Raw genomic sequence first — 24,970 nt, 5'->3', positions numbered from 1 at the left:
AATCCTCTTGAAAAGGGCAAAAAAAGGGTTGGAAAAATTATTAGGGATGTGTTAATTTGGATTAATCTTTTATTAATTACTATCACTGCTGCTTCACATTAATATAAATCCACTTCTATCTCCTTCCATGTATCATACAGGTGGTAAGGTGACAAATTTATAGAAGCTGCTTTGGAGACCATAGCTTAATTAACACCAAAGAAAAATTACCTCTTCAAAGTCAAGCTGGACAAAATCCCACCTGGTCTCTTTACATTAGGGCAGGCTTTCTCCTTACAAAGCAAGATCCTCAGCGAGACAGCACTGAGGCATCAAAAAGGTAAGCAATTTGTTTTTTATCGGGTTTATTTCACACAGTTGTAAATAGCAGAGGTATTTTTCCCCTCTGTACTAAGAACAAAAGTCAAACCAAGTGAATTCTTACACAGCTAAACGAATAGGTATAAACCCAACGCCATGAGTTGGGAGACGCACCCCTACGCGAGGCCCACAGCGCTCCTGCTGTCCCCCCACCCACCCGCGCCGCAGCGCTACCGCAGGCGGAGGGAGCGGGGGAACGGCCGGGCCCCGCGCCGCCCCCGCTCCGCCTCGGCCCCCTCCACCTCACTCCGCTCCCCGCAGCGGGGGGGGCGCGGGAGGGCCGCTGCCGCGAAGCGGCGCCCGCCGCCGCCTAAGAGAAGCCCCGCGGGCAGCCGTTGGGGGTGCCAGAGCCCCCTGGGCGCACCCCCGCGTCGGCTTTCCCTGCCCAGGAGACCGGGGCTTCCCGGTAGGCTTCTCCGTCAAGCTGCCGCCGCCGCCTCTCCCTTTCTGCCTCCCCTCAGGCGACGGCGAGGGGCCGCGGTGGTGGCGAGGCGGGGGAGTTGCCTCACGCCTCCCGGGGCTGGGCGGGGGGGGGGGCGGGCTGCCGGCCGGCGGGCGGGCGTGCGGGCATGGAAGCAGTGAGGCTTCGAACAGGCGGCCGCCTCTCAGAGCGGCGGAAGAATCAATGTGCCACCGCTGCCTCTCGTCGGTAGTGCGGCCGTGCGTGTGGCGCGGAGGGATCCGCGCGGGCCGGCGTGTGCCCGCCTCCTGCGCGGCGGCCGCTGCCTCCCCGATATAGTGCAGCGGCGGGAGGCGCGCGCGGTCACTGGGCGAGCGGCGCTGCGCGGTGCCGGGCTGCGCGGTGAGGCGCGGCGCGGACGGCAGCGGGGTTTTGCCTGGGCTGCTCCAGCACCTCCGGCTTGGAACTGTCCGCCGGCGCCAGCTCCTGAACATGAGCCTCCTGCCTCTCTACCTGCTCGGATTGCTCCTCAGTAGCGGGCAAGGTAGGAGCGGGGCTGCCTTCTTTTTTTTTTTTTTTTTTTTTTAATTATTATTATTCTTACCTTTACTGTCTGCTCACTCAGATTAACGTATAACCGGCAAAGAAATGGGGGGGGGGGGGGGGAAATAAAGCAATGTATCACCGTGGAACCAAATTAAAAAGGACCTAAAACTTGCTTCATTCCCCCCCCCCCCCCTTTTTTTTTTTAAGTCGCTAAGGCGGAGAGAGGTATCATTTATGAGGGAAAAAAAGAGGGAAAAAAAAAAAAAGCTGGACGGTGCTAAGTGCACTTAGTTGCTTTGCATGGGGTTTCGTTTTTGGTTTTTTTTTTGGGGGTGGGGGGGCGATAAATGTGTCAGGGAGATCGAGCGATTTTAAAAATATAGAGATATATCCCTCTGTCGGGGACCGCGCTTTAAAACACGGCGTCTGCTCGAGGGGAAGGCAACGTGGACTTCGTTTTTTTGGGACCGGGGAGAGAAGTGCTGTCGGCAGAGCCGGTTGTGAGAGACCTGGCCCGAAGTCTGGCTGCCGGGGGGTCGCCTCTGCCGGAGACGGTGCCTCTCGCCCCGCGGGGGACACCGAGAGACCCCCGGCCCCCAGTGGGGGTGGGGGAGAACGCGGAGACTTTTCGCTATGAAATAGGGCGGGGGAGGCAGGTGTGTGCGGAGGGGGCTCTTCGCCTTTTGCATATGTATGCGCTTAATATACATACCTACCGCGCTTCGTGAAATACGGGCTTGGGGGCTGTGGTGTGGATGGGTGTGTTGGTTGGGGTTTTTGTTTGTTTTTTTGGGTTTTTTTTGTGTTGCTGTTGTAATATGTATTTATTTATTTATTTTGGATGCCGCCGATGTGATTTCTTGAGGCTTCGTGCTACTTCAGGGGACGGGGCGGGGGAGGGCGCCGGTGCGGGCTGTGGGGCGGGGAGGGCAGGGCAGGGCAGCCAGCGGGAGCTGGGGCTGGGGGTAGAGCTGGAGCCCCGGCCGCCTTCCCAAAACTGTTCGGGCAAGTTTCTGTCGAGTCGTTTCGGGGCCGAACCGGGCTGCCGAGCTGCGCCGTGCCGCGCCGCCGGTGCCTCCTGCGGGGTGCCCGCTGCGAGACGCCTGGAAGCGCTACATTGCCTGCCACCTGAGGGGGGGCCGGGGACACCGCCCGCGCTCGGGGCCTTTTTAAGGAGGGTTTAAGGGAGGAAAAAAAAGGGAAAATTAAAAAAAAAAAAAGAAACCCACCTGGGTGTCAGCAGAGGCGTGGGAGCGGCGGGCACCGGCCCTCGGCAGCAGGGGGCGGCAGAGCTCCACGGCGGCGGCCGCCGGCGCTCGGGCCCGGCCTTGCCCCGCGCCGGGACGGGGGCGGCTGCGGCCCCCACCCCCCACCGCCGACACTGTGGGGCAGGTTGGGTGCAGGGACCCGCCGGGATCCGCGCTCCGGGACGCCGGAGCTGAGTGTCTCACCCAGAGGCTACGCGGTGTCTTGTGGAGGGGGTAGTGAGATCTGTTGCGCTTGAGAAAAAGGCGGGGGGGGGTAGGGGGTGGCATTATGCCTTGAGCTATTAAGACTGCAGCTCCGAAGGTCTCCTTCAGTGCGTTTATCGCGGAATCTCACACCAAACGGACGTTTTGTCTCGGTGATAAGTAGCAAAGAGCCACCAGATGCTCTCAATTTATGTAGAAATGCTTCTGTGCTTTCGCCACCTCGGGATGAGCTCTGGATGTCTCCCGATTAGCAGCGATTCAGAAATGGTCCGGAGGCTTTTCAGCATAACCGGCACTGGGATGGCAAAGGAGGAGGAGAACGGGAAAGCTTCCTTCAGGCTTTGCATTGATCTGCCTAGGTGTAACGTGTATAGAGATATGGTCTGTGGCTCCTGTAACGGAGGAATGGTAGAAAGCTAGTTTGTGAAGTGTGATCACTGCAGCGTAGGAGGATTACATAGTTTTGGTATCTTACTATCACAAATGTCAGGAGATAAATAATGGAGTGAAATTCTAGATGCTATTAAGCTGAGTTATAAAAATTATAGGAGGATAAATATGAGGGGGAAGATAGGAAGAAGAGGAGGAAAGCTGAATAAATCTAATATAGATAGTCTCAATTTAAAAAAAAAAAAAGGTTTTTTTTTTTATTAAAGGGAGTAGATTGTATTGGCAAGGGAAAGATTAAGATTTTTTTTGAACTGGCTGTAGAAATAGCAGGAACATGCAGCCTCAGCCCACAGCAGGGGACAGTAAATGGGAGTGGGAAAACATCTGCATATAGAAAATATTCCCATTTAGGTTGCTAGGGGAGAGGAAAATTTTACCGTGGTTGTTTGGTTTTTTTGGTTGTTTTTTTTTTTTATTATTATTTTAATAAGCATTGGTGCTGTGAAGGATTTATTGTGCATTTTTTATTTTTTGGCACCTCCTTGAAGTAATCTTGAGAATTTCTTGAAGTGATTAAAGTAATTTGAGAGGCTATTCCAAAAACTCTTGGGATTTATCTTTTGGGAATGCAGTAGTGGGGAACACTTACATCATCAACTGAAGGTTGAGATGTTTGTGGGGGTTGGTTTGTTTGTTTTTAAGAAAACCATTGTTATCTGAGTATTAAATAATGACATTTTTGATGTTAAAGTAGAGATAGTGAAGTGTGGATGTTTAAGAAAAAGCCAGTAATTAAATTTGGATCATTTGCTTTGGAAATATTGGAAGTCATAGGTTAAGGATTTATATTTCTAAGAGTATAGCTGCAGTAGATTTTTTTTTTTATGAAGAATGACTGAAGCTTTTGCTTTGGAAAGTGCTGGTGTTTAAGACTGAGAGAGGGAACTGTAATGTAGTCGTTCCATTTCAGAAAACCAGAGCAGTTTGAAAACAAGTAGCAGACAGCAACCCCCTCCCCCAGCCCCTTAAGTTAAGAGCTTATGAATGTCATAATTATCTACCAGGGCCAAATATTCCCTCTCCTAATTTCATCACAAGGGAGGAGTTTAACTGGCAGCGTTATTATGCTAAAATAAAAGGATTTTTTTCTTAACCTTTCAAAGCTGTCCAGACAATTCATCCAGAGTGAAAGGCCCAAATTTAATTAGCTTTGCTTTAATAAAAAACAAAACACACACCCCAAACCAACAGAATAGCCTACTCCGCTCTCTAAATCTGCTTTTGACATATGTAGTGATACAACACTTAGAAGAGGAGGCTTCATTGGTTTTTACCAGTGTCTGGGGACACTGACTTGAAGTGGATGAAATGGACATCTTCCCAGATTGCAAAATCCTATTTCTTTTATCACTCTGCATAATACACATTTCTCTAGGTTAACAGATTTTTATTAAGTTGCAATAGAAAATGTTTTGCTTGCAGAATTTAGTTTATTTTGTGCTCATCCAGGAGATTCATAGGAGTGACTACTTGTTCAGTCATTGTGCTTTAAGTTTCCTCTTTTCACTGCTTTAATACAGAGGTTGTTTCTGTTTTTTTCTGAAGAGTTTCTCTTTACAACTGCTTATAAGGGACTGTTTGTTAATAAGGAACATCCCCCAAAAGAGATGCCAGCATGTGCATCTTATTCACTGCAGAGCAGTCACTTTCTAGAATCCTGCTTCTTTCTGCTTTTTGCACAGGGAATCTATGAAATCTGGAATTTTTGAATCGATGAGTTTGTCTACTGGATTAAGTGGAACTAATATCTTATTTCAGTTGTATACCAAAATCTGAAAAAAGCTGAGACTTCAGCTAACCTTTTTTTTTTCTGCTACCAGTTGATTTATACAACTGCATTAAGATTAAAATACATCTGCTACCTTCTCTCTTCTTCACCCTTAAAAAAAAAAAAAAGAATTCAGACAAAAAGTAATGTTTCATTTGTGTTTTAGCCTATGTAACTCCTCTTCAAGTGAAGATGAGAATGAAAATATCTGCCTGAAAATAAACCTTGACTGATGAGGTGTTCTAAGAGATTGACTTAAGAATGGATGGTTGAGAAATACATAGAGAGTTTTGTTTCATGCACTCCTATTCAAAATGGAGTTAGAGATATTTTTATCATTTGCAGTGGCTCTAAATCATGGAATTTATGAAAGATAAATTCATAGAAATAAGCTTTAAAGTCTTTTCTAAGAGGTTGAATAGCATTATTTTGACTTTGTCTTTTTCTCTTACAGCACATTTCGTGTATTTAGGTAACTAATTATTTTTATTTACAGGAATGTTATTGGAGTGTTATGACCAATTTATGTATGTTTTGCCTTTCATGGCCTTCTTTTTTCAACAAGTTTTTTTGAGAACAAATACTGTATTTGTCTGCCCTTTCATTGACCTTTTCTTTGAGGCACCTTTCCCAAGTGATTCATGTTTACTTACGGATTTTTCTTCCAGTTTACTCCAGTAATACCCCAGTTACATTCAGCACATGCCCTTTGATTTCAGCACAATTGAGTCAAGTTAATATGATATTTTGGGAAATATGTTTTAACTACACTGTAATTCATATCTGTGAGTTGAAAATCCATTATTGAAAGAGTAGGACATAGATTTCTCCAGATAAAGAATCTGGATAATAATAGGTATTCATATTTTAAACAATTTATAACAAATAATTAATGGCAGATGTTTTATTTGGGGTTTATTTGTTTTTTATAAAATAAGGGCAGTGTACTTGATGAAGCATAGTCTGAGATTTTGCGTGTCACAGGTCACTTGAATTTTATTTTCAATGTCTCTTGAAATTCAGAAATGGGAGAGATGCGAGAGAAAACTTAAGGATATCCTGGTGTATTGAAATCTGAAGGCTCATTGGAGTCTAATAGACTAGATCTAGGCCTATTGTTATCTAATATATGGTATCATCACTCTTTGTTTTGACCTAATCAATTAATCATGACCTAATTCTGACCTAGTAATTATGTTCCATCCCCTTCCTCTTTCCCTGCCTAGTGTATTTAACTGCTTTCTAGTTTAGGTATTTGACTAATATATTTCATTTTTTTAACTAGTTTAAAACTCAGAATAATTTTGAATATTAAATACAGCATTCAGAGAACTACCTGCTGTTATCTCAAGAATCTGAGGATGTCCAGCTTCAGTAACATCATTCTGCATTCTTTCACAGAATCCTTTTATTGCTTTTGTAGCTCAGTTTCATTTAATACTGTGATTGTATGGATTTGGATATTTTTAAAGGGTATCAGGAAAATGAATAGAGTCAATGTAAAATGGCAATATACTCTTCACGTGTCTTGTGTTGGGCTGTAACATCTTGAATAAGGTATCTTCAAAAATAAAGGTACCAATCTTATTATTTTTGTTACTTGGCTAAATTTTTGTATTGGCTGTTATCATTTGACTGATGACATTGTTAATTGGAGAAGACATTTTCTAATTTGGTCTGCTGTAGATGAGCTCAGAATCTACCTTTTCATTTATTGAATGAAAAGAATAAAAGTGTCAGAGGAATAAAAAAGAACATAAACAGGGAGACTCATTTATCTGGCTACAGTTATTTGTGGTGACAGTTTATGATATTAAAATCTTTTTGTACCAGAAAAGAAAATCCATTTAGAAGTTACTTAAAAGGTATGTGGAAAGGAAACGAAGAGTGCATGTGCATACACAAGTCTACTTTTTAGAAAACCTTGTTTAACAAGACCCCTAAGCCTTTGAGTAACCTGCGTTTGAGTAGCTCCATGGAAGCACTGTTGGTTGTATTAATTCAGCAGACGCCATACTGAGCAGGAGTCGCTTGATTTCAGTGGGTTTTGGAGCTGTGGAGTTTGTGAAAGCATCTCTTGAAATAGCAGGAGGTAAACAGCTTTCATTTTTGAAATAGCATGAGATGGGACAATTCTATCCATTTATGCTGCTGTTATAATTTAGGAAATTCTGATTAACAGAAAATTTATCTCTGCATCTGTGCATCAAAACCTGGATCTTTAATGACATGGCATGGGAGTAGTGGCTTGAACTACAAATGTAAAGTAAGATTTACTGCAGAGTATTTATAAAATAGTCATTAAATGTGAAGATGACTGAGTGTTGTGGCCGAACTCTACTGATTCTAGTCAGAGCAGAATTTCTATTGACTTAAGTTTGGGTTTGCATGAGAGACAAATGTAACCAGTTCTTCAAAACCAATTATTTTACTGTCTCAAGTTAAGTTAATTTGTGAAGGAGGTAGACAGTGAAGTCTATAATCTAAAAATTCATTATATAGTTTCTACCTATTTAAGAACACTACTATCTTAAAAAAACAAACAAAAAAACCCCCCAAAAAACCAAAACAAACACCTTCTGAAATGTTTTACCTGTTTTCTGCCCCTTTTAGAAAATAAAAAAGCAGTTGTTTGATTTCATCTGTTCTTTAATATAATACTCAAGGAACATTTCAAATAGGATGAGTCTTTTAAAAACCTGTTTGAACAAATAATTTCGGTAAGCCTGGAGATTTACTAAGCAAGGCTGTCACTTGCCACCAGTTTATATGATCCAAGTATAATCTTATCTGAAATAGTCAGTCTGCGGATGGACAACATCCAGATAAACTTGGGAAACAACATTAAGTACTATCAGGGTTTAGTCAACTTCTTCATTGGTCCTGTGTATCATTACTGAAATAAATTTCCTTTTATTTAAGTACTATAGAAGTTTCTTCAACAACTAGCTTTACATAAAAAGCATAAACCAGTTAATTTATATCTATTTAAGATGTAGTGGCTCTCTTTCAGAAAAAAATGAAGAAGATGGGAGTACAAATAGCTCTTTTTCGCTTTGCCCAGTTATGTTTTTTCCTTCTACCTAAATTTTTATTGTCACTTTAGGAGGGTACACTTTTTTTTATTTAGTGTTCTAATTACCTGAGTAGTGTTGCTAAACAGCAGACAAAGATTGTTGAATAACTTCATAATTCAGCAAAATTCAAAGTAATACATATTATACCTGTAGCATATGAACAAATTGTTAGGATATGAATGAAAATTCCCTTTTTTAAATGACCTTTCCAGTTAGCTAATATTAAACTGATTATTTACATTGCAGTTGTAGCCTAAGTGAAAATACCAGTAGTTTGACTGACTGAGCTGAAATTCGTACTTGGAATTCATATATGAAATTCATACAAAGAATTACTGTCCTCATCACTTTACCCAAGTGGTGCCATTTGGAGCATACTATGAATTCAGTTTAAAAACAAAATCATTGCTGTCAATTTTCCTGCTACTAAAACACATTCCACCATACTCAGTCAAGCTGCAAACAATTTCAAACCCATTAACTTCATAGACGTTTGTACTGCAGCTGAATTTGGCTTGTATGAATTTGGGTCTGTACTTAAAATAATAAAGTATTTACAAAGAGGGAGACAGTGTATGGAGATCCTTGTAGCATGTGTTGCAGATAGACAAAAACAGGTAGGGAGAGGTAATTCTGTCTGTTACTGTGAATAGTTTTCTGTACTGCTCACACAAAATGAATTTTCTTCTTTATTATAATAGGAAAGATTTAATCAGAACTGCAATGTTGTTATGTCAATATTATGTTATCTTAATTCATTAAAGCAAAATAAACTAAAGATCCAGGGTTTGGGGGAGAGGGTAGAAAAGGTGTTAAATCTACTGAAGACCAGTTAACAGGAATAACATACCATTATATAATATAACATTATCTTTAAAATTCTTGAACATCTCATAAAATAACATGCTTATGGGATCAGAACAAAGATTGATGTACTCCAGTGACCTTGATCTGACAGAAATTCAAGACAAGAGTTGTAAAGAAACAGGGTAAGTACAGAACAAGAACAGTGTGATACTTCTGTCAGTGCACCCTACAACATTCAGGGATATGTCAGGTTATAACTATGTAATCTTCCTTAATAATCTTGGCAGATCTTTGTTGCATGAATTTGTTCTTAAGCCTGTCAATACTTTGATCTACTTGGTACACTGTGTCAACCGCTTAAACAAGGAAAAAATGCTGAAAGAAGCCTGAAAAAAATAATGCTCAGTCCCTTAGTTGCTGTGTTAGAGTAATACTATTTCCTTGCTCAACTCTTCCATGACATTCACAATTGTATATACCATAGAGAAACTGACCACCTCTTGTGTGAAGGGCTCAGAACTACACGCCTATGTTCTTGGATTTTCCAGCAATTTAGTTACGTGTTTTGTTTGGTGTTTCTTTCTTACTTTTTTTTTTTTAAGTATTTTATTTATTTTCCTAGTCTTTTGGTCATGTTTATCTTAATTTAAAAAACAGCAGTGTGAAGCACCTGTATTTTAAGCTGATCTGCATCAGTCTAATTTAAAAAAAAAAACACAACTCCTTGTTCATAAGTATCTCTTTTGCATTGTAATCAGTATTGCAAATTCTGCCTTACAAGGGGTGGGGGCTAAAAATATTTGAGCACTTACACTGCTAAAATGAATGCTGAGAGAGATTTGATTGCTAGGAAGACGATTTCCAGGGATGAACACACAGAATTTGCAGAGGTACTTGAAAGCATAAAATGTGAGTAAAGACATATAAACTGGTCACAAAAAACCTTTCAGGGTGAAAATTAATTTCTGGCCAAAAAAATAGCAATGACTCTGGAGCACTATAAGAATGAGAGGGAAGAAGTATGGATATTCTTAAGATGGTCTTTTATTAATTTATGAAAGGATTACATTTAATGGGTCCCCAGAATGTCCCAGGGGAGATCCCTTCAAATGATATCCTTCTGAGAAATTCTTCGTATAAAAGTTCTTATGATGTAGGGGAAAAGTAATTGCTGAATGATACTTTCTGCAAAATATAATTATTTCAATGTTTTCAGTCCCTTAATAGGTGTTACATAGCAGATACTACTTCTTAATGCAGTAAGAATTGCCAGAGTTTCTTTGGTACCTGTTGCAAATTCTGCTGGTGTCACTAGATGTTGTCTGTAAATTTACAAAAAAAAAAAAAGTCTGAAATTCTTTTTTCACTTTCAAAGAGACGTAAGCAAGTAGAAGAAAACTGTTCTTAGAAAATGCAGACTTAAGTGATTTATTTGCATATAAAACAATAATAGAGAACTGCAGAGATAAAATTGCACAGAGCATTGAAGCATAGTGGTTTTTTGCTAATCACCTGAATGATTTTGTATAAGACATCCGTATTTCACAATAGAAGGTTTGCTTTTATTGCTTTCTGTTTGCTTTTTGTTCCTACATTCAAATTTTGTAAGTCTTATCTGGGTTTTGAAGTTCAAGATTAATTATACCCAACTGGCCATCAGTAATAAATAATGCAATAATTCATGTACTTCTGTGCTTTCTGTGTTGGGGAATAATGCCCTAACTTTAGATTTATGAAAAAACAAATGCTGACTTTTTCCAATGTAGACTGTCTATGTTATAATATGAATGCTACATCTACCTCTAGCCTGTATAGTTTATATTAAGAAAATCATGTTATGCGAGACGAGTTCTGCTGACAGAACTGTGCACACCCTGCAGCCATGGAACTCCCACTGAAGTCGATGGGAGACCTGTGTGCCAAGAGTTCTGTTTCAGGGGTTGTACTGATTGCAGCTTACAGGGTCTGATTGAAGCTTTCAGGAGTTGTATAACTCCCATGTGAGTATGTGGAAATTTCGATTTAGTAAAGAATAGAAAATCAAGCTCTAACTTTATGTATATTTAAGTAGTGGGCATGTTTAGAAAGTGGTGCTGAAAAAGCGTGGGGCTAACCTAACAGCATAGAACTAACGGGATGATCTGGTGTGCCAGGTTCTATTCAAGATAGTATGTGAGGCAAAAAGGATATTTTTCTCTGTGTTTTTGTCAATAATAAAACCAAAGACATTGTAAGCTACTGATTTCATTTTATTCCTGTGGGAACATATGAGAGCGTTGAGCTTTGTGCAATTTATCATTATGGTCACTTAGTTGTTGCAGCCCAGGTCATAGCTGTGTTGGGGAGTATACCGTTCAGTATAAAAGTTCATCATTTGGTTTTGTTTGTGTTTTGAGAGTTTCGATTTACTTGTTTGTTTTGGTTTGTGTCTTTGCAGTGCTAGTCAAAATTGTTCCTTAGACCTTCAGTATTCAAGTCATGCCTGTAGGTCTGTAAGCCTACTGTCTGAGCAATCAGATGTTAAATGGATTTGTGCCAGTTTATGGCAGTTCCACACATTGGGTTCAACAGCTTTCAGCATTTAGTTGAAATAATCCTTCCCAATAACTTTGCGTTACATTTCTGTGAATGTCTTTGGATTATACAACCTGCGTGCATACAGAATTTATATTGCTGGGTTTGAGAACACTCTCATAGGTGATGTCCTTCTAAACTCACTGTAGACTTATTCTGAATTTACCATTCTTGAAAGTAAATTTACAGATGTTTATTTAAAGTCATGGTAGTGGGTTTCAGTTCAGAGAGCATGATTTGCTTACATGCTGATAATTTTAAAATGAATTTTGATCATATATTCACTCCTTCTACATCATTTGCAAATATAAATCAAAAGATTCCTAAGTGTGTTGTAAAATATCAGGAATTGCCTGCTTCATTCTGTGCAACCATTTACATGCCATCCTCTGATAGCCTTTTTTTGTTGTTGTTGTCCTAATGAGTGAACACCTTAGCTGCTATATATAACAGCAGATCTGGCTGGGGAAACCATTGTTTCCTGTAAAAATGTTGATGAAAAGAAATGTACTTTCCTATGAATCATGTATTTTGCATTTTTAGCTATACGGGATCTCATTGAAAAAAAAAAAAACACAAAACAAAACCAAAAAAACCCACAAAACAAAAAAAAAAACCCAAGCAACCACAACTAAACAAACCCAATAAATACTCCTTTTCAAGAGTCCTTTTACTGTTAGATGGAGTTCTGATATCTGTTCTTCTGTGGCCATTTTAAACCAGGAAAGGTAACTGTGGCCATTGACTGGATGGAAAAATTAAAAGAATAAGAGACTTTATTATCATGTAAATATTATAAAAGCTGTTCTAAAGAAATCTTTATTTTTTTTTAATTGTGATTAGTGAATGTTACCATTACTTTAAATGTGTTTGTGACTATTTTCCAGACTATGAAGCACACTGAACACAATCCTGAAAGGTTTCTAGGTAGTCTCTGTTTACACCCAGATCAATGAAAGTTATCCCTGCAGAAAACCTGTTCCTAACTGTGCTGAATCTATTACCTGTGACCTGCAGGTATTAAAGAAGTAACATCTTTATCTACCAACCTGTAGAACAATCCATTTCTGCAGTAATGTTCTGTGTTTACCTATGAAAATGGTGTAATGAATTTTGTAACTACGTTTGTGAACGTTTGATCAGAAAAAACGTGTTTAAAAAAAAAAGGAGGGGGGGAAACTCAAGCATCAGGAAGGCAGGAACACCTAATATTTATTGAAGGTGTATGTTTTCCTCAAAGAAGAGACACTTCTCTCCTTGGTCATTGTTGGGGGGGTTTTTTGTTTATTTGGGATTTTTTTTGGGGGGGGGAGCTGTTAAAAAATAAAATTCTGGTTTTATAGTCCAGGTGTGTGTTACAGCATCACACGATGTTTCACATAATGGCTCTGAAAGATTTTATTTGTAAGACTGGAAGACAAACCTTACTTAGAGGTATCTTCTGCACGACAGACCTTTTGTGTTTGGCATTGAGTTGTAGGTTTTTGTCATAAGAACACTGAAGACTGACCAAAGGTCAATTGGACTGTTTCCTTGAGATAAAGTGGACATTGTTAAGAGCCATGTTTGTTGAAATCATGACGTGATATGTGGTGTCACTTTCTGTTAACATCTGATTCTATTCTTTTTACCTACTCTTGACTGTTAAGAAACGTTGATCGCTTCTCTTGCAAATAGGCCATCATGAGGTTTTTAAAATGTTGGGAAGAGGTAATCTAGGCATTCTCTCTCACAAGTGTTCATTAGATGCATAAAAACCTAGAATAGCTCTGCTGTTCATATTTCCACTTGAATTGTAGCCACATTTGCAAATACACATGTGTTCCGAACTTACTTTGCTGGAATTATCAAATAAGTTTAAAAAGTAATATCTTAAAATTCTTGTTACCTGAGGTTTTTCTAAAATTCAATCCTAAAAATAGCTGCACGTGTCAACAGCAAAAATGAGAATGTAAGCCTTTCTAAGCAGTTGTTAGGGGAAAAATGCACAGTGAAGCGAAATCTACTTTTCATAGTCAACACTTTTATACAAAACAGACATTTGTATTATCACTCTGAGTTTTAATTGCTCATGAAATACCTTTGTGTAAGGCTTAATTCCTTACTACGTGAAAAATTGCTTTAATTTAGTCTTTACATTATAAAAATACTTCTGGGGTCCTGCTGTCTTACAAGAAGTGAAATCAGAGTGGAAACAGTTAACTTTCTCAGATTCATTGAGTTAATGCTGAGCTCTGCCCTACATCCGTTTGGCAGAATTTCTCTTCTAGAGCAACGTTTTCATTCACTTGCATTGTACAATGTAACTGCATAACTTAAACTGAATTTTTGAGGTAAATATTTCTGTCGTAAAACTTTTGATTCCAACCTCTTACATTTGGTAATGCATATGGTCAGTTTACAACTTGGCAATAAAAAGGGCTGATTCAATTGAAAAATTAAGTATGTGATTTGCTGGTAATTGCAAGTAAAAAGTAAAATATATTTTTTGTTATCAGAGTGTAGTACCTGTCTCTTTAAAATTACATGGTCTGTCCATTCAATGTCATACGTATAGATATTCACAAAATGAAATCTATTATAACTCATGCAAATGGCATCTTAGTTTGCAGAGAGAAGCTAAAGAAGGCTAAATGAGGGTGGAGACTTCCTATTTTTTACTTTAGAAATAGTTTCTGCAGATTAGAGAAGTGAAGACCGCTTTGTTTTTTCTATAAGGTTGTACTAAATAACGTGTTTTCCATAATTATCTGTTCAGTATTATTGATGAAGTCTAAAATTACTTCTCTATACTTGTCTCTGGAATGCGTATACCACCCAGTATCAGTAACATACTGAGGAATTCTCAATATGAGATGGATTAAGCCTCACAACACCTCCAGCCTCACCATTGGAAAAGTAGGGAATTGAGGTAGCAGGTGTGTTCACTTGTTCTTTTCTAGGCAGATGCAAACTCTCCTTGCTCGTGCTCCCAGTTAACTGAAGACAAACTAGCTCCAAATAAAAACCTGAAACTACCATTCCTGTGACAGTGCTTGAACAAACTGTTGTTACGGCTTATTAACATTAGCATAGTGTTATGGTAATTACAGGGCCATTAGATTGCATCTGGCCAACTCAGAGCATGCATCTGCCTGCCAAAGATTGTGTTGACCTGCCCACAGCAAGATAAAGGCAGGACAGTGCAAAGATTCTCAAGTTAAAGGAAACCTAAACTAGTAATTCTAAATGGCATGGCATCTTCCTTATGGCCTCAACCAGTAATTCTAAATGGCACAGCATCTTCCTTATGGTACGGAGTACCCACTCCTGTCAGGAGCAAGAGAACTGGAGGAGGACTTCTGACTCCACATAAATAGTTTCATTTGCCATAGTCTGTGACCATGTTGACATACGTGTATTGTTTCCAGCCTTAGGCTGAGTTAAGGTGTCTCGGCATCATACTTATTCACATTTCTGCTGCTGATGTCATAGGCACTGGCAGCTTGGTCCACAGCTGTGCATATATGACCTAAATAGAGGAGATACCACACAGAACAATAAATTTGATTCAGTGTCCTGAGTCTTTAGGGTGGTCTTTTCAGACACTCAGTGTTATTCCATAAATTCTAGGAAGCCATACCTGTTGTACCTTATTGGGGCACTCAATGTGGCACATTGTTCTGAGAGTGCTCACACAATTTCTATTCATGAAGTAAGAGTCAAAACTTCCTTTGGGAAGACAGTCTAGTACCAGATTCAAACTGGTATAACTGAAAGGACGTGAGCTACTAGTGAGAAAGAAAATCCCAGCTTTATTAAATCAATAATACTTAAAGTGTTTTAAATTTGAAAGTCATTACTTTATCTTCAATCAAAATGTATATTTTTGTTTGTCGTATGAATAAAACCGGAGATTAGATCAGATAAATTGTATTGTGTAGGAATGGTTGGTATTCAATAGATACCCATGTAAACAGGGAAGAAAGATTTCATGAAGAAGTATGAGAGACTATAGTTTTCATGTTAGAACACTGTTAGCAGGCAGGAAACCTGGGTTCTCCCATTGTGAAGCTTTGTGACTTACTACAAATAACTTTATTTGTGCCTCAGGAATTTTACCTGTTAATATGGCCCAATGTATACTCTGAATCAACTAATTCTGGGACCAGAAAGAAAAGGGACGTGTTAATGTTGCATCTTAGACAGTAATCCTTACTTAATATGTTGGATTTTGTTTTAATTCTGTCATAGTCTGTGAAACAGAAATGTTTTAATGTTTACTGCCTTGGTTTTGCTAAAATTTGTCTTTTAGCATTAAAACCAGGATGGGAAATGAGAGAAGTCATGCCCCCGTGGTTTTTGTTGGTTTGGTTTGGTTTTTTTGTTTGTTTGGGCTTTTTTGTTGTTTTTTCCATAATTTTACTGAGGTTCCCCATTTTATTGATGTGACGTGAAACTTAAAAATCTCGATTGAGGTCAGACAAAGTCCATTGTGAATACAGAATTGAATCAGATAACCTGATTTCATTCCAGTGTTTTAACGGTCACCCTGCTTTTATTTTATGATAAGATATGGAGTCAAAACTGACATGAAAATATGCAGTGACTGTAAACTGATTTCACTGTTCTTCAGGGGTGTGCATGCTGATGCCAGCAGCTCTGTCTTAAATAGGCTTTATCTGAGGCTAGAGTGTTTGGTGGGTGTGATGATTTAGCATTCCTTTAGGATCCTAAGGAGTATCCCCAGAAATCCTTATTTAAATCTGCAGATTAGCAAGTGGAATGCTCTGTTCTTCTTTTTTAAGAAGACGAGGAAACAAAATAGAAATGTGCTTTTTGGTGAGAAACTAGGTTAAGTGGGGAGGAGGGGGGGAGGAAATCAAACAAACAGGAAAAAAAAACCCACCCAAAACAAAACCAAAAAAACAGCCTACAGATTCTGTAAGATCTGTATTTAAATGTTTTTCTGAAGTTCCCCACTCACTAGTCTAACATTGGATCAGAAATTACTTTTTTTTTAGTTTTGAAATAATAACTGTCATCATTTATCTCTTTTAAGAATGAAAGTGAATAATCAAATTGTCTTCTTTCTATGGCCAAACAGGCTGTTTTGGTGTTCAAGGCTGGTTGTGAACATGGGACTGGTAACACTTTAAGTAGATGAAACTGGGTGAGAAAGATGCTGTCAGTATTGATAGGCTCAGAATCCGACCAAGATCTTTCTTCTTTCTTGCAAACTCCATTTACTAAAATTACCAGACTGGATATCTGTAGTGTTGGGGTTTTCAATCTGTTTTTGGAATGAAGGTGGACCTACCTTTATCTTCCTGAGTTTTGTTTCCTTTTAATTAAAAATGGGATCGAATCACATAGTTGTCTTTGTGTGATCCTCAAACACATTGAAATAGTAGTACAAAAATAGTAGATTAATTACTGGTAATATTAGTTGCAAATATAGAAATAGCAAAATAGTGTTATCAATTCCATCATCTGTTAACATAAAAAAAGGGCATTAATGTTACTTGTGCAAGTGTTTTGAACAAGCATTTTACAGGGTGCCAAGTGCTGGTACAACCTGTGTGGATTCTTTAATTCACACAGTAAAAATGAGGAGGGCTCTGAAATGCTGATTGGAACACGCATTCCCTGATCCCCTAGCACAAATGAGAGAACAGAGCAATTAGAAGGGCAAAATTTGTGTGTTCCCTGCATTGTTTGTATACATAAGAGGTTATCTATTTCTGCAAATTGGATTAGCTGTATAAACATCAGCATAATTTATTTAAAGTCAGGTCTCAAAGCCTTGGAAAAGAATAGTGGAAGAGCAGGAAGGGGGGGTAAAAAGAAGAGAGGTACAGAGAATGTACAGAAGAGAGGTACAGAGAATGCAGCTGTACTTGTGTATAGTTCCTGTAACTTGTGTATAACTGGATGTATTTTAATACACCAGCATTTCTTTGTGTTTTAGCTGTTGGCAATGTAGAGAGCTTGAGACTCAAACCTCTATGTAAGGGCTGTTGAAATTATAAATTTAAAACTAATCATACTTCATAAATTCATAAAATCAATCACCACCTCCTTCTGAGGATCTATGAATATTCATACTTCTTCCCCATATGACTTGCAGAAATGATGATGCGCCTTCCAAATGGATATATATAGTTGGTTCTTTGAAGTCAATAACATAACTTCTATTTAACTTCCCTAGTGCTTGGATTTTGTTCAGTGTATTTGCACTGAAAGGAACATTTTGGGAAGCTTCCCTGCCTGCAGCCATGGTGATAGGATGAGAGGCACAGACAGGTGGCTCTGTTATTGCTCTGCAGAGGTCTGTTAGTGGTCTGAGGTGCACTGCTCTTCTGGGTTCCATAGCGCTAAAAAGAAAAACATGGTTCTCCCTTCCTGTAGGGACTACTCAGATGAAGAAAAGTATAACCTATACTAACATAAACAAGTTAATTTATTATTAATATTGATAGAATTAACCATCAGAGTAACTCCATACAGAAAGGTAGTACAACTTGGTCAGAGATACTAGGACGTTTGTGTGGGTGGTTTTGAGTTTGGTTTTTTATTTTTTTTTTTATTATGAGAATGCTTTTAATCTCTCTATTCATTTGGATCTTCAATACATATTTTTTAATTTCTCTGGTCTTCAGTTAGTATCCTCTCCAAAGAGATTCTTTATATTGTTTGTGAAACATTAAAACTGTAAATGTTTATTAGTTTGTGTATCAATTAAATACTTCTTGAAAATGATGTAAGTATCTTAGTAAAAAGTATCCTTTTTGTTACTTAAATGAAAATGGTTTTGGTTGGTTGTTTTTTTTTTCCTCATGTTTGAATAGGCTGCTTGATAAGAGCAGTTACAGTTGTATTAGAAATTCTGATTTGTTGCATGTAACGTGTACCTTGATTTTTTTTCCAATCTTGATTGTTGATTTTACAGACCAAAATCTGTCACTTTGGTAAATGAGATGTTTTATTTAATCTCCAGTCTTAAATGCAGCCTTCTAAAAGAGGGATCTTTTTCGAGTGCAAAGTTTGTTGTCATGTTGCTAGTGTGTGTTTCTGACCAGAATGCAAAGTAGCTTTAATCCATACATTCTTTTTTCCCTGTACTGGGATAGCTGCCAAATCTATGTCAGCGATTAACTTCTGAATGTGTCAGCTATGAAAAATGCAGTTCATTGTTTCTTGACTAGTTAACAGCTAGTTAAAAGGCAGGAACAGCTCAAATGAGAGGGAAGTACTCTATGTTTTGAATCCAAAATATTCAGGCTGTTTAAACTACTGTGAGAAAGAAAAAAAGATAAATATCAGTTCTAGGAGGGATTTTTAGGCAGACAAAAATACTTAGCTGATTCTTCAAATCAAAACATGCCAGGTTACGGGATAAAGTTATCTGATGAAATTATGGTCAGTTACAGGCAATTTTCAATAAAGGGTTATGTAATTCAATATTTAAGCCTCTGTTTCACTCATGTGAAAAGCAAGACAACAATAATGCCCCAAAAAACACCCTACAAGAAGTCTCTCTCAAACTGTAAGAATAGTATCTGAGATATTGGTTAAAGAAAAAAAGAATTTCACAAGAAAGAAAAATGCTCAACTTATTCAGAGAACCTGAGAATATGAAAATTATCATCTAAAGCAAAGTGAAAAATCACAGTTGAGGGGAGATTTCGTGATACTCTTCCTCCTCACAGACATATATTTTCAAATTATTAATGTCTCTTTTGTTTGCACCAAATCACAACACTTTTATGTTCATGTTTTGGCTATATTGTTTTTGGCAAATTTTCCTCTGCAAGTGAAATGTGAATGGTTTGGTGTAAACACTTTAAAACCACAATGTATTTAATTAGTTCTTTAAGCTTCATGTAGACCTTTTGTCCTAAACTTTAGATCGACTATCCCAACAGAAAAGTATTGCAATTCAAACTGGGTTTTTTTTGTGTATGGAAGACCTTTTTTTCTATAATTTTATCTTAAAAGGTGTATTTTTCATATAGTCCTGTTGAGTTTAACATGAAAATACTGGTAGTAAATGAAGACAAAAGAGGCTGTTGTAACAGGTGTCATATTCAATATCTTGCATAAGAGAGCAGATTGAGTTGTTTCCTCACAATGATGACAGTTGCTAGAACTCTGCAGAGATGCAGATTTATTTTTTCTTATTTTTTTTACTAGTTCGTTTGAGCCCTGTTATTTTCAAGTTGCAGTAAGTGAAAGGTTTGAATGTCCTATTAGGCAAAGTAAAGACAGAGGAAGCCATGCAATGAAATGTCAGTAATCTAACAAGAGGAGAAAATTTATGTTGTTATATATAAAATCAACCAAGAAAACCTCCTCTGGAGAACAAAAATTGGGATCATACTGAATATGTGCTTTGAGTGAGAGGAACTTTAGCGATTGACAGCGAACTATACTACTGGGTGAATTTTTAAATGCAAAGAAACTCGTGGAAAAAATCTAGAATTTGCTTAACTTTTATTTTAAAATAAATCTTATGTATTTTAAGACAGTGAAGGGGGGTGGGGAATGGTCTCTGTAGAGCCAGAAATCATAGATTTTCTGTATAAATTCATGGAATACAATGTTACCTCTCAACTCATTGGCAGTGGTGCAGCCTATAGAGGAAGCAATATTTACACCTAACATACATACTGTGAACCTACAGTCCCAGTCCTTCAGCACTAATTCCTCCTGCTCTGTGCCTCCTCCACCCCTATTCCCCTAGTTTCCTTCTTACACAGGAGTACTGTTTAATTTAAAAGGGACTCTGGAGAGTGGTTTCCCCTGTATGTGAGTCAGAATGTTTTACATTTGTAATGCTTAATTCTCCATATCTGTAGAATAGTGGTTGTGAGTCACAAGCAGGATTTGTTTATCTACCCTCAACTTACTCAGTGTGCATTGTAGAAGACAGGAGTGGCACTCTTCTTATTTTTTCTTTTTTTTTTTTTCTCCATTCTCTCTTCAGTCTCTCCCTTCATCTTATGGTGGAAGATCTGTGAGCCTTAGGAGACAAAACAATTTAAGATACATAAATCAAGAAATCTAGTAATTCCTGTTTGGTATACAAACATCTTCATCTGAAGTTATACGCTTACAGCTCAGTTCTTTCTGAAATCTCAACCACCTTCATCATCATTTCCTACTGCTACTTTTTGCAAATCTTCTTGAGCATGCTGGTGACTGTGGAACACATTCTGAGGTATCCTAGATCCTTCTTGAATCCAGGATTTTTGAAATTAGTTATTGCAGTGCTAAGACTTTGTAAGGAGGGGAGGGAGGTATTAAAATGGGTGAAGAGAAACTGCATGGTGTTGATAATGATGGGAAGAGTTCTGCATTGCAAGTGGAAGCCAAAATGAATGAGCAGGTAATCCCTATCCCATGACCTTGAATGAAACTGAAGGTTCAGTGGTAAATGTTGTACCTTTGTTTAAAAGGTAGAAGAAAGATGTCTGTCCAGTACAGGCTTGCTGCTATAACACAAATAGTGTGCAAGACTTGTATATATGTGTGTATATAAGTATGTATCTCCCACATAGCTTTCAAATATAAATAACTTTATGTAGTTATGCCGTTGTCCCAGATTTCAATTGAAATCTATTGTTTTAATATTGTATGCAAGTCCGGCAATCCATTTTCAGGAATAAATGTTTGTGTAATATGAGAAAGAAGGCATCAGGGCATAAGAGAAAATAGGCTTGTTTACTTTGAAATGGAGAGGGCATATGTTTGGAGTCTCTAAAAAAAAAAAAAATAAAAAAAAATCCAGAGTGGTAAGTAGAAGGAAGGAGAATAATTCTTTATTTAAGTTAAAGTATGTGCTTTGTGCAGGAACATATGGGTTTGAACTGACTGAGCAATTTTAGTCTGAAAATGTAAAGATTACTTCCATCCATAAGAGCAAAGAAAATGTGGAACAGACTTTAAAATAATGATTGTATAAAACTAAGTGATCTTAAGACACAGGTAAAGGAATTTCAGGGGTATGTTGTAATGGTATACCTACAGGACACTGTAATCTTTTGCCCAAAAAGTGCTGTTCCCCTGCATTCTTGGTCAAGTTATTTTTGGAATTAAACCCTGAAATTTCTCCTCTAAGTTTGTATATAGTAAATAAAAATTACAATGAAATTAACTAATTATGTAATAACAGTTAATCATTTAAACAATCCATACTTAACAATAGCATATTTGTTCAGGAAGCTAGAATGTTCAGATGTGTAAAATCTGTGCAACTATTTACCATGCAATGAGAATTAACACTATTTTCACTCATGTCATGTTTGCATTATGAATTAGCATACAAATCTGAGATTAAAAATAGGTAGCATTTCAATAGTACCTGGTCAGTGACAAGAGGAATGCTAGGGAAAATGTGGGCCCCCTCCGAAAGGAAATGGGAGGTCCAGTCACCCGGGATATGGACAAGGCTGAGGTACTCAATGACTTTTTTGCCTTGGTCTTCACTGGCAAGGACTCTAGACATACAGAAGGCAAAGGCAGGGATGGGGAGAATAAGGAACTGCCCACTGTAGGAGAAGACCAGGTTTGAGACTATCTAAAGAACCTGAAGGTGCCCAAGTTCATGGGACCTGATGAGATGCATCTGTGGGTCTGGCAGATAAAGTTGCCAAGCCACTATCCATCATATTTGAGAAGTTGTGGCAATTCAGTGAAGTTCTTGATGACTGTAACTATTTTTTAAATAGGTCCCTATTTTTTAATAAGGAAGACCTGGGGAACTATAAGCTGGTGAGTCTCACTTCTGTGCCCAGCAAGATCATGGAGGAGATCCTCCTGGAAACCATGCTAAGGCTCATGGACAGCCAACATGTCTTCACTAAGGGAAAATTGTGCTTGACAAATTTGTTGGCTTTCTATGATGGCGTTACAGTGTTGGTGTATAAGGAAAGAGCAACTGACATCATCTGCTTGGACTTGTGCAAGGCATTTGGCGGTGTCCTGCATGACATCCTTGTCTCTAAATTGGAGACATGTGGATTTGATAGATGGGCCGCTGAATGGATAAGGAAGTGGCTGGATGGTTGCACTCAAAGAGTTGTGATCAACAGCTCGATGTCCAACTGAAAATGAGTGGCATTCCTCAGGGGTTCGTATTGGGACCAGTGTTGTTTAACATCATTGTTGGTGACATGGACAGTGGGATTGAGTGCACCCTTATCAAGTTTGACCATGACACCAAGCTGTGTGGTGTGGTTGACAGGCTGGAGGGACCATGCCATCCAGAGGGACCTGGACAGGCTTGAGAGGTGGGCCTGTGCAAAACTCAATAAGTTCAACAAGGCCAAGTGCAAGGTCCTGCACTTGGGTCATGTCAATCCCAAGCACAAATATAGGCTGGGTGGAGAATGGATTGAGGGCAGCCCTGAGGAGAAGGACTTAGAGATGTTGGTGGATGACAAACTCAACATGAGTCAGCAATGTGCGTTTGCAGCCCAGAAAGCCAACCGTATCCTGGGCTGCATCAAAAGAAGCATGGCCAGCATGTCGAGGGAGGTGATTCTGCACCTCTACTCCACTCTCGTGAGACCCCACGTGGAGTACTGTGTCCAGCTCTGGAGCCCCCAACATAAGAATGACATAGACCTGTTGGAGCAAGTCCAGAGGAGGGCCACGAAGGTGATCAGAGGGCTGGGGCACCTCTCCTGTGAAGACAGGCTGAGAGTGTGAGTTGTTCAGCCTGGAGAAGAGAAGGCCCTGTGGAGACCTTATAGCGGCCTTCCAGTACCTAAAGGGGGCCTACAGGAAGGATGGGAAGGGACTCTTTATCAGGGAATGTAATGATAGGACGTGGGGTAACGGCCTCAAACTGAAAGAGGGTAGATTTAGATTGGATATCAGGAAGCAGTTCTTTCCCGTGAGGGTGGTGAGGCACTGGAACAGGTTGCCCAGAGAAGCTGTGGATGCCCCATCCCTGGAGGTTTTCAAGGCCAGGCTGGATGGGGCTCTGAGAAGCCTGGTCCAGTGGAAGGTGTTCCTGCCCGCAGCAGGGGCTTGATACTAGATGATTTTTAAGGCCCCTTCCTAGGCAGTGCAGAAGACTAGAACCCCAGAAAATAGGCAAATAGCCTATTTGCCTATAGCATGCCTAAACGTGCTCTGTTTATGGTTTCAATTAATGCTATAGACTCAACTTTGCCAAAAAAAAAAAAGAAAGATAATCATAGTGCCAGCAAGTAACTTACATCTGACATGTCAAAGTCTAATTCCATATGCTCCTTAAAAAGAAAGGACAAATGGAAAGAGATGTTTAGTCTGGAATGTTTTGTAGCCTCTCTTATGAAACAGCAGTATCCTTGCCAGCAGATACTGTCCAAATCTTGTAACTTGACAAACACTTCCTTCTTTCATTTATAGGTGCTGTACTCATGCAAAGCAAAGATGTTTAGGCTTTAATCTGAAATTGCATTGCTCTGTCATTTAAATTTTAATGGTTAATGCAAAAAATAAATCATATAATATTGGTCATGTTTTTCTAATTGGATGTATCTGATTTGTATCACTGGAGGAAATTGCATCAAAATAGAGGAAAGAAATTGATGCCACTACTAATATTAAGTTCATATCATTTGGAAGTATATCAAAGTATCCATGTATATGTCAAAGTACATAATTTATTTGTAGTTATAAGTTGTGGCAGACAATGTTTTCCAGTCTTTTTTTCCCAAGTCTCTTGAATCCTGTTCACCACCTAATAATTGCTTGAATGGCTTTTTGCCTGAGTGTTAACCTTTGACCCTGGTATACCATGAGAAAACACAGATGGGGGTTTGAAAGGTAGATGACCTGTTGCAAGTTTAGAAGATGCGAATTTGTTACTGTTTCCAGGTAACTGCTCTTCACATTGAAACCTTGTATACTTATTATCCTAGTATTTATACAGGCTGAGTGTTCTCAAATTTCTGGAAACATCTGGTTTCTAATTCTGGTTCATGTTCAAATGCTTTTCCAGGCTCACATTAAATCATTAAATGGCATCATAACTCCAATTTAATATGTCCTTAGTTGATACGTCTCGTCAGTGATTCCTTAGTTCTGAATCTAGCTTTTTGCAAAATACTAACCACAGGATTTTCACCTGTATTCTCTAAACATGCCAGGCTAAGTTTAACTCAGTGAGAGACTTCTAATTTAGAGATAATGTGTTGCTTTTAAAAGCACCTCTGAAGCGCATAATCTTCACTTTGATAGTTTATTCTTCATTTTATGACACATTAAAACTTGTGTCTAAGGAATACAGTGCAAACATTTTAAGTTAATTCATTTGTATTTATTCTCTGCTTGCAATGTCGTAATTCTATGTTTTTAAAAAAGGTAACCAAGTAGAATAAAAAAGACTTCATCTCTCTCGTGATATCGATATATTTTATATTGTGCTCTCTGCCCAGAGCAGGAAATCTTTATTACAAATTAAAGCAAAAAGAACGCTCTCAAATACATACTATGAAAAGATTAATTTAAAAGAAGAATGTAAAGCATGTGCTTTTAAGAG

At 38.7% G+C, this 24,970-nt stretch overlaps 1 protein-coding gene across 1 annotated transcript in view; it reads left to right on the top strand.

Annotated features, from left to right (window-relative positions):
- The first annotated feature begins 1,170 nt into the window (after positions 1-1,170).
- Positions 1,171-24,970, top strand: part of NCAM2 (neural cell adhesion molecule 2) — a 302,573-nt gene continuing 278,773 nt past the window's right edge. Inside the window, exon 1 of the mRNA XM_054211746.1 lies at positions 1,171-1,304. Coding sequence (XP_054067721.1) covers positions 1,253-1,304 — 52 coding nt within the window. The 5' untranslated portion in view covers positions 1,171-1,252. The remainder of the gene's footprint in view (positions 1,305-24,970) is intronic.

The sequence above is a fragment of the Rissa tridactyla genome, chromosome 1 (assembly GCF_028500815.1).
Source record: "Rissa tridactyla isolate bRisTri1 chromosome 1, bRisTri1.patW.cur.20221130, whole genome shotgun sequence".
Lineage (NCBI taxonomy): Eukaryota > Metazoa > Chordata > Aves > Charadriiformes > Laridae > Rissa > Rissa tridactyla.
Note: the sequence above shows the minus strand (reverse complement) of the source record. Positions and strands in the feature narration are given on the sequence as shown.